This window comes from Bufo gargarizans, chromosome 6, assembly GCF_014858855.1.
Source record: "Bufo gargarizans isolate SCDJY-AF-19 chromosome 6, ASM1485885v1, whole genome shotgun sequence".
In the NCBI taxonomy this organism is placed as follows: Eukaryota; Metazoa; Chordata; class Amphibia; order Anura; family Bufonidae; genus Bufo; species Bufo gargarizans.
The window spans coordinates 11,344,755-11,359,338 of NC_058085.1; the positions used below are offsets into that span (position 1 = coordinate 11,344,755).

Below are 14,584 nucleotides of genomic sequence, written 5' to 3' on the forward strand. Positions count from 1 at the left end.
AGAAAAAACGTATTTAATCTTGTATACACGACTGAGAATCTGAGGACACCTCTGATCTCGAGGCCTCTAGGGCAGATGCACGGCGTACAGGAAAATAAAACCGACATTGTCTGTAACAGAATTTACGACAAGTCATATCACACAGAGAGCAAGATGGCTGCCTAGTACACATACATAAACTGGGACAACTCAAACTCTATTAAATGGAGCAATATCACATTTTTTAAGAGATAGTAGAGGGTTTTGATGTACAACCAGCACGTAGGGTCAACATGATGAAAATGTACAGAAAAAATTGGACTGTAGCTAACTCAAAATTCAGAATAACAAATTCTAGTTTTGGATGGGCCAATCTAGTCAAAGTGGAGCCTTAGCCTGATGTAGAACTTGGACCCAGGCCCTGGTGCCTGAGGAATGCCAAACCATGAGTGAATCCTGGAGTAAAATCCTAAAGCAGAAGCAGATCCTGGACCTGGTCCCAAAGCAGGTGTAGATTCTAGATCGAAGTCTCAAAGCAGGGGTGGATCGTGGATTGAAATCTCAAATCAGATGTGGATCCTGGATTGAAGTTCCAAAGCAATGGTGGGTCCTGGATCAAAATTCCAAAGTCAGGGAGGATCCTGGAATGGAATTCCAAAGCCAGGGTGGATCCGGGAATGAAATCCCAAGCAGAGACAGATCCTGGATTACAGTCCAAAAGTAGGGGTGGGTCCCAGATTGAAATCCACAAGAAGAGGTTGATCCAAGATTGAAATTGCAAAGCATGGTGGATCCTGGATTGAAATACCAAAGCAGGGGATGATCCTGGTTTGAAATCCTGAAGTATGAAGTGGATCCTAGATTAGTACCCAAAGGCCGGGACAGATCCTGGTTTGTAATCCCAAAGCACAGATAGATCCTACATTGACATCCAACATCAGAGGTGGATCCTGGATTGAAATCCCAAAGCAGAGGTGGATCCTAGAGTGAAATCACAAAGCATGGTGGAACCTGGATTAAAATTCCAAAGCAGGGGATGATCCTGGATTGAAATCCTGAAAGACGAGTGGATCCTAGATTAATATCTCAAGGCCGGGACAGAGCCTGGTTTGTAATCCCAAAGCAGAGATGGATCGTAGATTGACATCCAACAGCAGGGGTGGATTCTGAATTGAAATCTCAAAGAAGAGGTGGATCTTAGACCAAAATTCCAAAGTGAAGGAGGACCCTGGATTGAAATTCCAAAGGAGAAGTGCATTTTGGATTGAGATACCTAAGTGACAGTGGATCCTCTGATTGATCATACCCCTTGCCACTTTCTTAATTATGTAAATCACACTGTCAGCACAAGAATATCTAATAACGTCAAATAGAAACACCTCACAATCTAACTTTTAAGGACAGGCGTATATATGCTATTTCAGTTAGTAACAAATGTAAAATACCACTATATAAATACAAATATAACCAATTATTTTGCCATACCATGACCATAGTGGCCCAGTACTAGTTCTATACAGGTTGTTATTACAATACAGACTATACAAAAAAAATACAAAACTGATCAGATGCAGTGACAGAGAGGATACATAAAAATTACATCCAGTGACTCACAACTGACATCTTCCCAAATGTCAGTCACATTCCATCTCTTCTCCATCCTGCACAGACCTCAATGATGACTTCTATTTCTCTAGAGTTTGGTGCCCAGAATTTTTTGTCTCTTTGCTTCTGCTGGTCATCCCCAGCCTTTATAGCAACACAAACCTCCTCATACTGCGGCCCCTTTTAATAGTGATAAAAAATAAGTAATAGTAATCTTGCCAGTGTTGCTTCCAGTATTGTATGTCTAAGTAGATATCATGAAGCATGTGCCAGAAAATGGAAATCAATGAATAAAAATATGTTTCAAACATCTCAGTAGGACAACCCCTTTCCCTGGTCACTATGAATGTAACTATTATAATATAGCCCTCTATGTACAATACGACAACTACTTTATAACTGCTCCTATGTACAAGAATATAACTACTGTAATACTGCTCCTATGTCCAAGAATATAACTACTATAATACTGTCTCCTGTGTACAAGAATATAACTACTATAATACTGCTCCTATGTCCAAGAATATAACTACTATAATACTGCCTATGTACAAGAATATAACTACTATAATAATGCCTCCTATATCCAAGAATATAACTACTATAATACTGCCTCATATGTATAAGAATATAACTACTATAATACTGCTCCTATGTACAAGAATATAACTACTATAATACTGCCTCATATGTATAAGAATATATCTACTATAATACTGCCTCCTATGTACAAGAATATAACTACTATAATACTGCCTCATATGTATAAGAATATAACTACTATAATACTGCTCCTATGTACAAGAATATAACTACTATAATACTGCTCCTATGTCCAAGAATATAACTACTATAATACTGCCTATGTACAAGAATATAACTACTATAATACTGCCTCATATGTATAAGAATATAACTACTATAATACTGCTCCTATGTACAAGAATATAACTACTATAATACTGCCTCATATGTACAAAAATATAACTACTATAATACTGCCTCATATGTATAAGAATATAACTACTATAATACTGCTCCTATGTACAAGAATATAACTACTATAGTACTGCCTCCTATGTACAAGAATATAACTACTATAATACTGCTCCTATGTACAAGCATATAACTACTATAATACCGCCTCCTATGTACAAGAATATAACTACTAGATTACTGCTCTTATGTACAAGAATATAACTACTATAATACTGCTCCTATGTACAAGAATATAACTACTATAATACCGCCTCATATGTATAAGAATATAACTACTATAATACTGCTCCTATGTACAAGAATATAATTACTATAGTACTGTTCCTATGTACAAGAATATAACTACTATAATACCGCCTCCTATGTACAAGAATATAACTACTATAATACTGCCTCCTATGTACAAGAATATAACTACTATAATACTGCTCCTATGTACAAGAATATAACTACTATAATACTGCTCCTATGTACAAGAATATAACTACTATAATACCGCCTCCTATGTACAAGAATATAACTACTATAATACTGCCTCCTATGTACAAGAATATAACTACTATAATACTGCACCTATGTACAAGAATATAACTACTATAATACTGCCTCCTATGTACAAGAATATAACTACTATAATAATGCCTCCTATATCCAAGAATATAACTACTATAATACTGCCTCATATGTATAAGAATATAACTACTATAATACTGCTCCTATGTACAAGAATATAACTACTATAATACTGCCTCATATGTATAAGAATATATCTACTATAATACTGCCTCCTATGTACAAGAATATAACTACTATAATACTGCCTCATATGTATAAGAATATAACTACTATAATACTGCTCCTATGTACAAGAATATAACTACTATAATACTGCTCCTATGTCCAAGAATATAACTACTATAATACTGCCTATGTACAAGAATATAACTACTATAATACTGCCTCATATGTATAAGAATATAACTACTATAATACTGCTCCTATGTACAAGAATATAACTACTATAATACTGCCTCATATGTACAAAAATATAACTACTATAATACTGCCTCATATGTATAAGAATATAACTACTATAATACTGCTCCTATGTACAAGAATATAACTACTATAGTACTGCCTCCTATGTACAAGAATATAACTACTATAATACTGCTCCTATGTACAAGCATATAACTACTATAATACCGCCTCCTATGTACAAGAATATAACTACTAGATTACTGCTCTTATGTACAAGAATATAACTACTATAATACTGCTCCTATGTACAAGAATATAACTACTATAATACCGCCTCATATGTATAAGAATATAACTACTATAATACTGCTCCTATGTACAAGAATATAATTACTATAGTACTGTTCCTATGTACAAGAATATAACTACTATAATACCGCCTCCTATGTACAAGAATATAACTACTATAATACTGCCTCCTATGTACAAGAATATAACTACTATAATACTGCTCCTATGTACAAGAATATAACTACTATAATACTGCTCCTATGTACAAGAATATAACTACTATAATACCGCCTCCTATGTACAAGAATATAACTACTATAATACTGCCTCCTATGTCCAAGAATATAACTACTATAATACTGCACCTATGTACAAGAATATAACTACTATAATACTGCCTCCTATGTACAAGAATATAACTACTATAATAATGCCTCCTATATCCAAGAATATAACTACTATAATACTGCCTCATATGTATAAGAATATAACTACTATAATACTGCTCCTATGTACAAGAATATAACTACTATAATACTGCCTCATATGTATAAGAATATATCTACTATAATACTGCCTACTATGTACAAGAATATAACTACTATAATACTGCCTCATATGTATAAGAATATAACTACTATAATACTGCTCCTATGTACAAGAATATAACTACTATAATACTGCTCCTATGTACAAGAATATAACTACTATAATACTGCCTCCTATGTACAAGAATATAACTACTATAATAATGCCTCCTATATCCAAGAATATAACTACTATAATACTGCCTCATATGTATAAGAATATAACTACTATAATACTGCTCCTATGTACAAGAATATAACTACTATAATACTGCCTCATATGTATAAGAATATATCTACTATAATACTGCCTCCTATGTACAAGAATATAACTACTATAATACTGCCTCATATGTATAAGAATATAACTACTATAATACTGCTCCTATGTACAAGAATATAACTACTATAATACTGCTCCTATGTACAAGAATATAACTACTATAATACTGCCTCATATGTATAAGAATATAACTACTATAATACTGCTCCTATGTACAAGAATATAACTACTATAATACTGCTCCTATGTACAAAAATATAACTACTATAATACTGCCTCATATGTATAAGAATATAACTACTATAATACTGCTCCTATGTACAAGAATATAACTACTATAGTACTGCCTCCTATGTACAAGAATATAACTACTATAATACTGCTCCTATGTACAAGCATATAACTACTATAATACCGCCTCCTATGTACAAGAATATAACTACTATAATACTGCTCTTATGTACAAGAATATAACTACTATAATACTGCTCCTATGTACAAGAATATAACTACTATAATACTGCCTCATATGTATAAGAATATAACTACTATAATACTGCTCCTATGTACAAGAATATAATTACTATAGTACTGTTCCTATGTACAAGAATATAACTACTATAATACCGCCTTCTATGTACAAGAATATAACTACTATAATACTGCCTCCTATGTACAAGAATATAACTACTATAATACTGCTCCTATGTACAAGAATATAACTACTATAATACTGCTCCTATGTACAAGAATATAACTACTATAATACTGCCTCCTATGTACAAGAATATAACTACTATAATACTGCTCCTATGTACAAGAATATAACTACTATAATACTGCTCCTATGTACAAGAATATAACTACTATAATACTGCCTCCTATGTACAAGAATATAACTACTATAATACTGTCTCCTATGTACAACAATATAACTGTTATAATACTGCCTCCTATGTACAAGAATATAACTACTATAATACTGCTCCTATATACAAGAATATAACTACTATAATACTGCTCCTATGTACAAGAATATAACTACTATAATACTGCCCCCTCCTTGAAGATGTGAAAATGTTTGTATGTGAATTTTTTTTCAATAAATAGAAAGGTTTCTAATCTTTGGCTGCAAAACTCCTTGGGAGCGTAATAACATCCTAGAATTTACAGTAACCCAATATATTCACACTTTTACTTTTAACCTTACATTGGTATTGAACACACAAAATGACTATTATTAATACTTATTACTGATGTTTTTGTCTGCGGTCACATTGTTATGGCAGCTATCATTTCTCTAACTCCTTATTCCGTGGAATCTCTAACAAAGACGTCTCATCCATCATTGTGTGCAAAATAATGGAAGATTCAGGGTATTGGGTGCTATTCTTCACTTTATTCATTTGATGGAAAAATAATTTGCTGTATATTTTTCTGCGATATTAGCTGTAATTACAATTATATGGCGGGCTGATATCAATAATAAAGCTGTTTTTTAGAGTAAATTGCCACATTTTTATTTTATTATTTTATATATTATTTTTTTCTTTTTAACTTTTTTTATTAAGAGAACAATTCGAAAAAGTCATGTTATTTTTTAAATCAAAATGTATATGCAATGGACAATTGGTGAGGGTGCTCGTAATAACCAAACAAGGCCTAAAGCGTCAGGGCAAGGACAAGGGTTAGGCAAGGTGGGCAGCTGCCTAGGGCACTATTAAAGGGTATTCGGAATTTATGAATTAAACTTGTCTCACTCATGGTCCTGATGTGGAGCTCCAAGGGAGAGACAAATTCATGTGCTACAGAAGAAAATGTGGCATATGAGGTCTACCCAATATGTTGGGTTGAGCACCACTGTATTATGTTTTTCATAGGTCTGGACAATTTTGGTGGGGTGCACCAAAAATTTTATGTCATAAGGACCTAGAAAAACATGGTCCATGGATTGCTTTCAGGGTAACATGGATCAGATGAGTAGTGTCACATTCCCTCCTGTGACAGAGGTTAGAAGATCTGAGAGACTGGCTGCACGTTAGGCTATCTGACAGCCTATGTGTTTTCACTTGTTGCAGTGTTGTTGTTGGTAATGACCACACCTCTTGTGTCAGGTTTAGCTTGTGGTCATTACTGCTCCTCTATTTAGTCTGGACTCACACTTCATACCATGCAGTTGATATTATCTGCCTGGAGTTGGAAGAGCTAGTGTGTGGTCCTCATCTGAGTTCCTGCTCATCCATTTTTTCCTGAAGATAAGTTTCCTTCCCTTTGTATTTTGTTGTTCCAATTACTCGTTTACTAGGCCTCAGGGAGGCGCTGGTTCGTTCATCTGGGAAGGAACCAGTGGTCTCAGACCCTGTCACTAATCCTAGGGCTATTCAGGGTTACTTGGGCCTAGGTTTACGGTGTATGAATATTCCCACCTTCAGGGTCTATTCATACTGACAGGAGTCAGGGCTAGGTTTAGGGTTTCCTAGGTGGTGACCGTTTTGATTTCCCTGGCCGTGGTGCCTAGTTTCTGGTCATTTTACTTCTGTTGTCATTCTATGTACCTCCCCTCTCCCTACACTGTGACAGGTAGACTTCCTAACATAGTCTCCCCAGGAGACAATTTGCACCTAAGGTGTCTACGTATGGAGTTCAGCAGGTCAAATATGTTTTGAGGGAAATTGCAGACTTTTGCCCAAGAAATGGTCTACGACCAATCTGTTCAGGATTTGCCAATGGACGGTTACTGGTATGGCAGCTGAGATCCACTAAAGTGAATGAATCTGAGCTGTGATACCACACAACCTGTGATTAGGAGTGGTGTTGTTTTGGGAAAAAAGCAGCCATGTTTTTCTTCTTGTTGACAAAAGATATGAAAGATATCTGGCAGCTCTTGGACCTTAAAAATTTAACTACAAACTTCACCAGATAAGAGGCCAAGACTTTTCTACTAATGTGTTTATGTTGCAGTGGACCCAACAGTACTTTCTAGTCTTATGTATAAAGTGCAATGAACATCTTCATGAAACCAAGTCTATACACCCAACTTGTTAAATCTATTGTCTTACAGATCTTCAAGATGTGGAGTTGATGAATCCTGCTCTAGAACAGTGTTTTCCAACCACAGTCCTTGGGGACAGTCAACCGTTCCAGTTTTCAGGATATACCCACAGGAGCACAGGTAGATCAAACTGTGCTAAAGAGAGGTCTGCTGCAACTAGGTGGACTGATATTCAGAACATCAATTCCTATTGCTCCATTATAAATAAGGCAAGATGGAGACAAGTGCCAAGTCACACATTGCAACTCATTTGCAACACAAGTTGTGAGTCATACCCCCCATCATCTCATATTTTAGTAGAATCACATATAATAAACATAGCCTATGGAGAAGATGCCACCATCAACAAGTAATAGACAAGATTAACCTCATCAGGGATCCCATAGATAAAATTGGTTTTGCATTCATCTTTCATGACACGGCACATGCCTCAGTCCCACCCTAGCCTTAAATGTTATATTTGCACATTTTTATATTGCCTTTGTGTGTGAGCCACTAATTCTGAGTTTGAAATATGTATAATATGCTTTTATTAGGTCTTTACTTGGTTGACAGAATAGTGCTGGGATGGCTGTTTGTAGATGTTTGGTAGAAATGCCATTGTTCCTCTTCTATTCACTGTTGACATGTAATTTTCCCCTGGCCCTCCTTAAGTGTCTATACTTTTGGTCTTTCCTAAGGCTATAGTAATTTTACAAGGGGTATGGCTCAATAGTTCAGAGTTGTAGCTGGTAGATGATGGGCATACAATCTGCCATTTTGATCTAGGTTAACATGGCCTACCGGGTGGCTGTGGCCCACTGGATTGCTATGGATTTGGCATAAGGCTACACATGAGAGTTGAGCCCCTATACAGTGATCTGGACTTCAGAAATCGCAGGTCATATGGGTCCAAGGCATGATCTGCAGTACCAAGACTGAAGGCATAAGTCGTAGTCACGCAAGCATGGGTCAGAGCAGATGGAGTGCTTCAAAACGATAGACTTGCCATAGTTAGAGCAAGCGAAATCCTAGAAACATGTTAGGCAAGCAGTAGGTCAGGAGACAAAGTCAGGAAAGAGGACCTTGTCTCTAAGGCACAGGAGGATGGGAGAAGGATCTCTAAAACCTATCCATTAGCTGGGGAGTTGGTGCACTGACATGAGCAGCAGCTATACCAGGAGAACAATGTAGGGAAGAAAAAAGCCAAATTGCCATTCACTGTCCAAATAATACCATTACACAGCTCTAAGTAATACTAGGGGGTTTAAGCTTAATTAAAACTAAGGAAGTCATAGGAGCCCCTATAACATGAAGGTTATGGACAAATGCCCAGTTTGTCACACCCTGAAATCAGCCCCTGGGGTTTGTTTGTTTTTGGGACAAAGGGGCTTTCTTTTTTCTGTGAATGTTGATAGACCGTACAAATAATTATCATTGGGGTAGCCATTTTACATGAGCACCATGAACCACTAGGACTCTCTAATTGTAGTTTTACACACTAAGTGACTTCTCATACATATTTCATCAAAATGGGCACCACCACTATTAGTAGGAGGCAAGCGTTAGAGAGTACAAAGGTTACTGTCCGGACCACAGCCAATGAACCACAAAACTGCTACCAGTCTGAGGGTGGTAGAAAGCTAAGGCTATCCAAAAGTTCTTCACCAGAGCCCACCACGAGGTTGGATGGACTTTACTGCTAAGGACCCAGTGTTACATCGGCAGGCCATGACCGCCACTGCCCAGCTACTTCGCAGGTCCGACACTACTTGAGCGGGCCCAGGTACCTGTATCCTGTGTGACTTTTGGGGAAAATCTATTCTGATATTCTTCATTGACCCTCACCTCATTCTGCAGTATTTCAAGGGTTAACCCCTCTTTTGGTCCTGTGTGCAATTGCAAAGTCTGTTTCTAATGTGTTTATCACTTTCTTATGTATATGCTGTGCTGTTTATTGTTATTATCTACCTGAGCAATAGGTTTGCTAGTCTGCTGGTTTCTTCTATACTGTACTGTATCTGATTGTCTTCATTGCTGTCCGATCCCTGGATTCTGACCCTTCACTCCGTGACCAGACCCATGCCTGATTACCGAGTTGACCCTTTGCTGCCTGCCCTGACCTTGGACCTGTTTCTCGAATTTTCATGTACTCTGCCTAAAGTGACCTTGGCCTGTTGCTGACTACAAATTTGCCTGTCCCTTTGGTGCTTTGCACCGGTGTCTCATGGCCCATAGGTCAGCATCGAACCACATGGAGACTACTCCATGAGATAGTGGCCTGGTGCATTCCCTGCTGCAAAAATCTGATTCATGTATGGGGATTAAAGGGTGAAAAAAACAGGGATCTGCAAGGATAATGCCTTTAGGTTTAGGCCAAAGTCAAATCCGTTGGTTGACACTGTCATTCCACAACCACTGCCTGTAATACCCAGATTACGTCTGTCGACTTGGAACAAAAAACTGGTGTGGGAACACTAGTACCAGACCTTCCAGAATGACCAAGGGGGTGCAAAGAGAAGTCAACAAGCAGGTTCAAAACCAGGAGAGACAGCCACGGTCAGTGCAGTAAACAAGGGGTTAATCCAGAGACAAGCCAAGGTCAGTTACAAGGAAAGTCAATATTAGCAGGAACAGCAGTTGCAGGATTAATCCATAAGTAAGCCAGAAGTCAGTTCACCAGGAGAGTCAATAGGATATCACACAGTATTGAACCTTGATCAAAAAGATGATTGGCTGGGCTTCCAGTCACACTGACTCATATTTCTAGACTTTTTTTTTAAGTACAAAACAATCATTCCATTAAAAATAATTTATTAAATTGTCATTTAATAGATTTAATTTAAACAAAAAAGTATATAAAATATTCAACTATATACAACAGAAACAAATAAAATAACTAAAATTATTAATATATAAAATATGTTAAAATATAATAATTAAAAACTTTAATAACTGGCAATTTATATATAACATATTCTAAAACTAGTATTTACTACAGAAAATACCTGCTAGATTTACGGTAATATAATTAATACAATATCATAATTGAGTCTATTGTTAGAACTAAATATATTTTCCCTATACTTACCTTTTAATGCTAGGTCTGGTTAGAGCAATTTGGTGAGTAAATATTATTTTCTGGGATTAATAAAAAATTTATATATTTTTTTTACGACATCCAAGTACCGTAAAACACGAACAAACGGAGTAATGTTGAATTTGAATGCACGATAAGTAATGAACCTGCTGTCTATTACGTGTGACCTTATAACGATCAGCATAACGCTGTTAAAGATACATTATGAATAATTATTTATTACGCCGAGTGTGAAAGTTAGGAGAGAAATTTCATGCGTCCCGCTTCAGCGAAACACTTCTGCTAATGAGTTAATTCTCTAAAGTATAAGAGCGTCTGCATTATTATTCAAAAGTTTTTTCAAAAAAATTACAATTCCAATCAGATAACAATTTTTTCCCTTTATTTATTATTAATGAGTTATGAGATTTACTGTCGATTCCCCAAAGGTTTATATATATATTTTCAATCCAAAGTTCTTGAAAATATCTACTTGTTAATTTACTTCCAGAATTCTAGTCAGTTAGTAAATGAACGTGGGAGTATTTTGAGGGGGAGATTTTTTTCTTGCTAATTATTTTTTGATCATTTAAGGGTTTTTCGGCCAATACAAATTTTTGAAAAAAGGCTCAGAATGATATAAAATAAGTGATATCTTAGTGATCCTGTTCTGCTCTCTTTCCCCATGCTTGTAGGTTTCCTGCTGGCCTCTACTTTCTAGTCCCTCTAAAAAAAAAAAAAATAATTGGAGGACCCACCTCAGTCAGTGATTGGCTGAGCATTCAACCTTTGTGTCTTGAGAGAGACCAGGTAGTGCAGACCAGTGGGAACCTGGAAAGCATTATGCATGGGAGCAGAAGGGAATTAATAAGGTGAGTATGGCTTATTTTATTATTTTACACAATTTTAAGCCTTTTTAAAAAAAAAAATTAATTGGCCAGAGAATACATTCAAAAGGGTTTTCTGAGATTTTTTTTACTGATGACTAGCGTTGCTGTCTTCTCACAGCTTACCAAGCACAACGCTACATTGTCTTGGTATCGCAGTTGCCATAAGTCCCGTTCACTAGAATGGGGCTGAGCTGCTCCCAGGCCACGTAAACGATGAACATGATGTCACTGGCCTAGAAAAAACAGGGAGAGGGCCGTGGCCCTCCTGTGAGTGCCGCTGCCTTCTCAAACAGCTGATCAGCAGGGGTTCTAGGTGGACCCCCACTGATCAGATAATGATGACCTATCCTAGGTCATCAGTAGAAAAAAATCTCACAAAACCCCTTTAAGCTTACCAGGGGCGGGCTGAGAACCCTCAGAGCCCCCGGGCAAAATAAATCAAGGGCCCCCTTACAGGCCCCACCCATGTTCTGCTGCAAGCCCCACCCTTGTCCCGCCTCCATGCCCCGCCTCCAGCCACACTCTACACAATCTTTAATAAGATTTCAAAGTTAAAGTGACACAAAAGGCACCCAGACCACTTCAGCTCATTGACGTGGTCTGGGTACAGTGTCCCTTTTGCAAATCGAGCTGCAATGTTATAGAGAAACTGCATTGTTTACGTTCCAGCAATAAGTCAGCCTCTAGTGGCTGGCAGCCACCTGAGGGCTTCCTGGAGTAAAACAGACCTTTGGTCCGGTATCTGATGCTGGACGTCCTCACACCCTGCATGATGACCTCCAGGGTCAAATTTTTCCCCATAGGAAAGCATTGATTTAATGCTTTCCTATGGGGTGATCTAATCTCAGCGTCCATTAGTGAGCCTCTGTTAGAAGCAGTGTGGGCATAACTACTGTGAAGGGGGGGCACATATCTGGGCATAACTACTGTGAAGGGGGCACATATCTGGGCATAACTACTGTGAAGGGGGCACATATCTGGGCATAACTACTGTGAAGGGGGCACATATCTGGGCATAACTACTGTGAAGGGGGCACATATCTGGGCATAACTACTGTGAAAGGGGGGAGGCCCTTCACAGTAGTTATTAATCCCTTTCAGCAGTCCCCCCTTCAGTGAATGGGGGACTGCTGAAAGGGGTTAATAACTACTGTGAAGGGCCTAGCCGTCTGGGCAACCCCACAGATCATCCCCCCACCCACCTTGTACTTGTTCCACTGATCCGCTACTTGCGGGCTACATGGGCACGAGTTCAGTCACTTCGGTGCGCAATCCCATCCTGTGGCGCGTGATCCCGCGAGACCCGTGACCTACAGCGGCGGGTCTTGTGGGATCACACGCTGCAGGACGGGATTGCCCACCGAAGTGACTCAACTCATTCCCGCACGCTCACAAGTAGCGGAACAATTACAAGAGGGGTGGGGAATAGCCAAATAAAAAAATATTTTGAACCAAAAGGTGTTATGGGGGCTCTGTGGATGGCACTGTTGTGGGGGCTCTGTGGATGACACTGTTGTGGGGATCTGTGGATGACACTGTTATGGGGGGGATCTGTGGATGGCACTTATGGAGGGGATCTGTGGATGACACACTGTTATGGGGGACCTGTGGATGACACACTGTTATGGGGGATCTGTGGATGGCACTGTTATGGGGGATCTGTGGATGGCACTGTTATGGGGATCTGTGGATGGCACTGTTATGGGGGCTCTGTGGATGGCACTGTTGTGGGGATCTGTGAATGACACTGTTGTGGGGGGATCTGTGGGTGACACATATAAAGCACCTTATGCTATATATGTGTCATCCACAGATCCCCCATAACAGTGTCCCTGTGAGTGAATGATCCCCAATACAGGGACTGGGGGCCGGCATCTGGTGTTGTAATGGCAGCGGGGCCCGGTGCAGTTACTGTATTCTATTACACCGGGCCCCGCTCACTGTAATACTAATATTCATATGTGAACAACTTGAAATCCTCTGCGATCCTCTCCCTCTCTGTACTTACAAACTCAGTAGCAGGCCGGGCGGCAGCGCAACTCACTGACGTCACGCGCCTGCTCCTCCTACTTTATGAATGAAGTAGGAGGAGCAGGCGCGTGACGTCAGTGAGTTGCGCTGCCGCCCGGCCTGCTACTGAGGTTGTGAGTACAGAGAGGGAGAGGATCGCAGAGGATTTCAAGTTGTTCACATATGAATATTAGTATTACAGTGAGCGGGGCCCGGTGTTATGTTATTCTGCGGCGGGCCCCCATCCCGGCCGGGCCCTTAGATTCCCCAAAGAATGTAATTTTTTCCTGTCCTAACCTCACAAAATGGACTTCTAGTCAGTCAATTTTTTTGTCTTTCTAAGTTATATTTTTGCCAATTTTTATTTATTTTGCGCATGATTAACGAGTTAGAAGATTTACTGTAGATTCCCCAAAGAATTATTCCTTTCCAACCCCAGTTTCTTAAAATCTACTTGTTCATTTACCTCAGGTACTATCTTGTATTATTTTTACTTCTTTTTTTCTCCTTTTTTTAGCTAAGTAATTCCATATGTTTGCCGCAAATGTCTTGTGGTATTTTTGGTCTAAATTTTCTTATTTGGTTTAATTGACCTCTATTTTTCAAGATGGCTCTAATAATACGAGCAGTTTGTGTTTTTTTCCGCTTCCGTGGTGTATAATTTCGCCGTCCTTCAGGAGATAATAGGGATTAAGACAGAATTCTCTGACAGTGTAATAGGCCTCACATTTCGAATAAATGTTAGCAACAGTCCAAAGTTTATTTTTGTTGAGCAGCAGACGTAAAGACGCAGCCACAACTACATTTCAATTGAAAGGATTTCCCTCATGCCTGATGGCTAAAAAAAAT

The 14,584-nt window shown here is 38.4% G+C and overlaps 1 protein-coding gene across 1 annotated transcript in view; it reads left to right on the top strand.

Moving 5' to 3' along the window:
* Positions 1-8,130, top strand: part of LOC122940644 (teneurin-4-like) — a 237,218-nt gene extending 229,088 nt beyond the window's left edge. The window contains exon 4 of the mRNA XM_044297325.1: positions 7,787-8,130. Within this exon, the coding sequence (XP_044153260.1) occupies positions 7,787-8,130 (344 nt within the window). The remainder of the gene's footprint in view (positions 1-7,786) is intronic.
* The last annotated feature ends 6,454 nt before the right edge of the window (positions 8,131-14,584 follow it).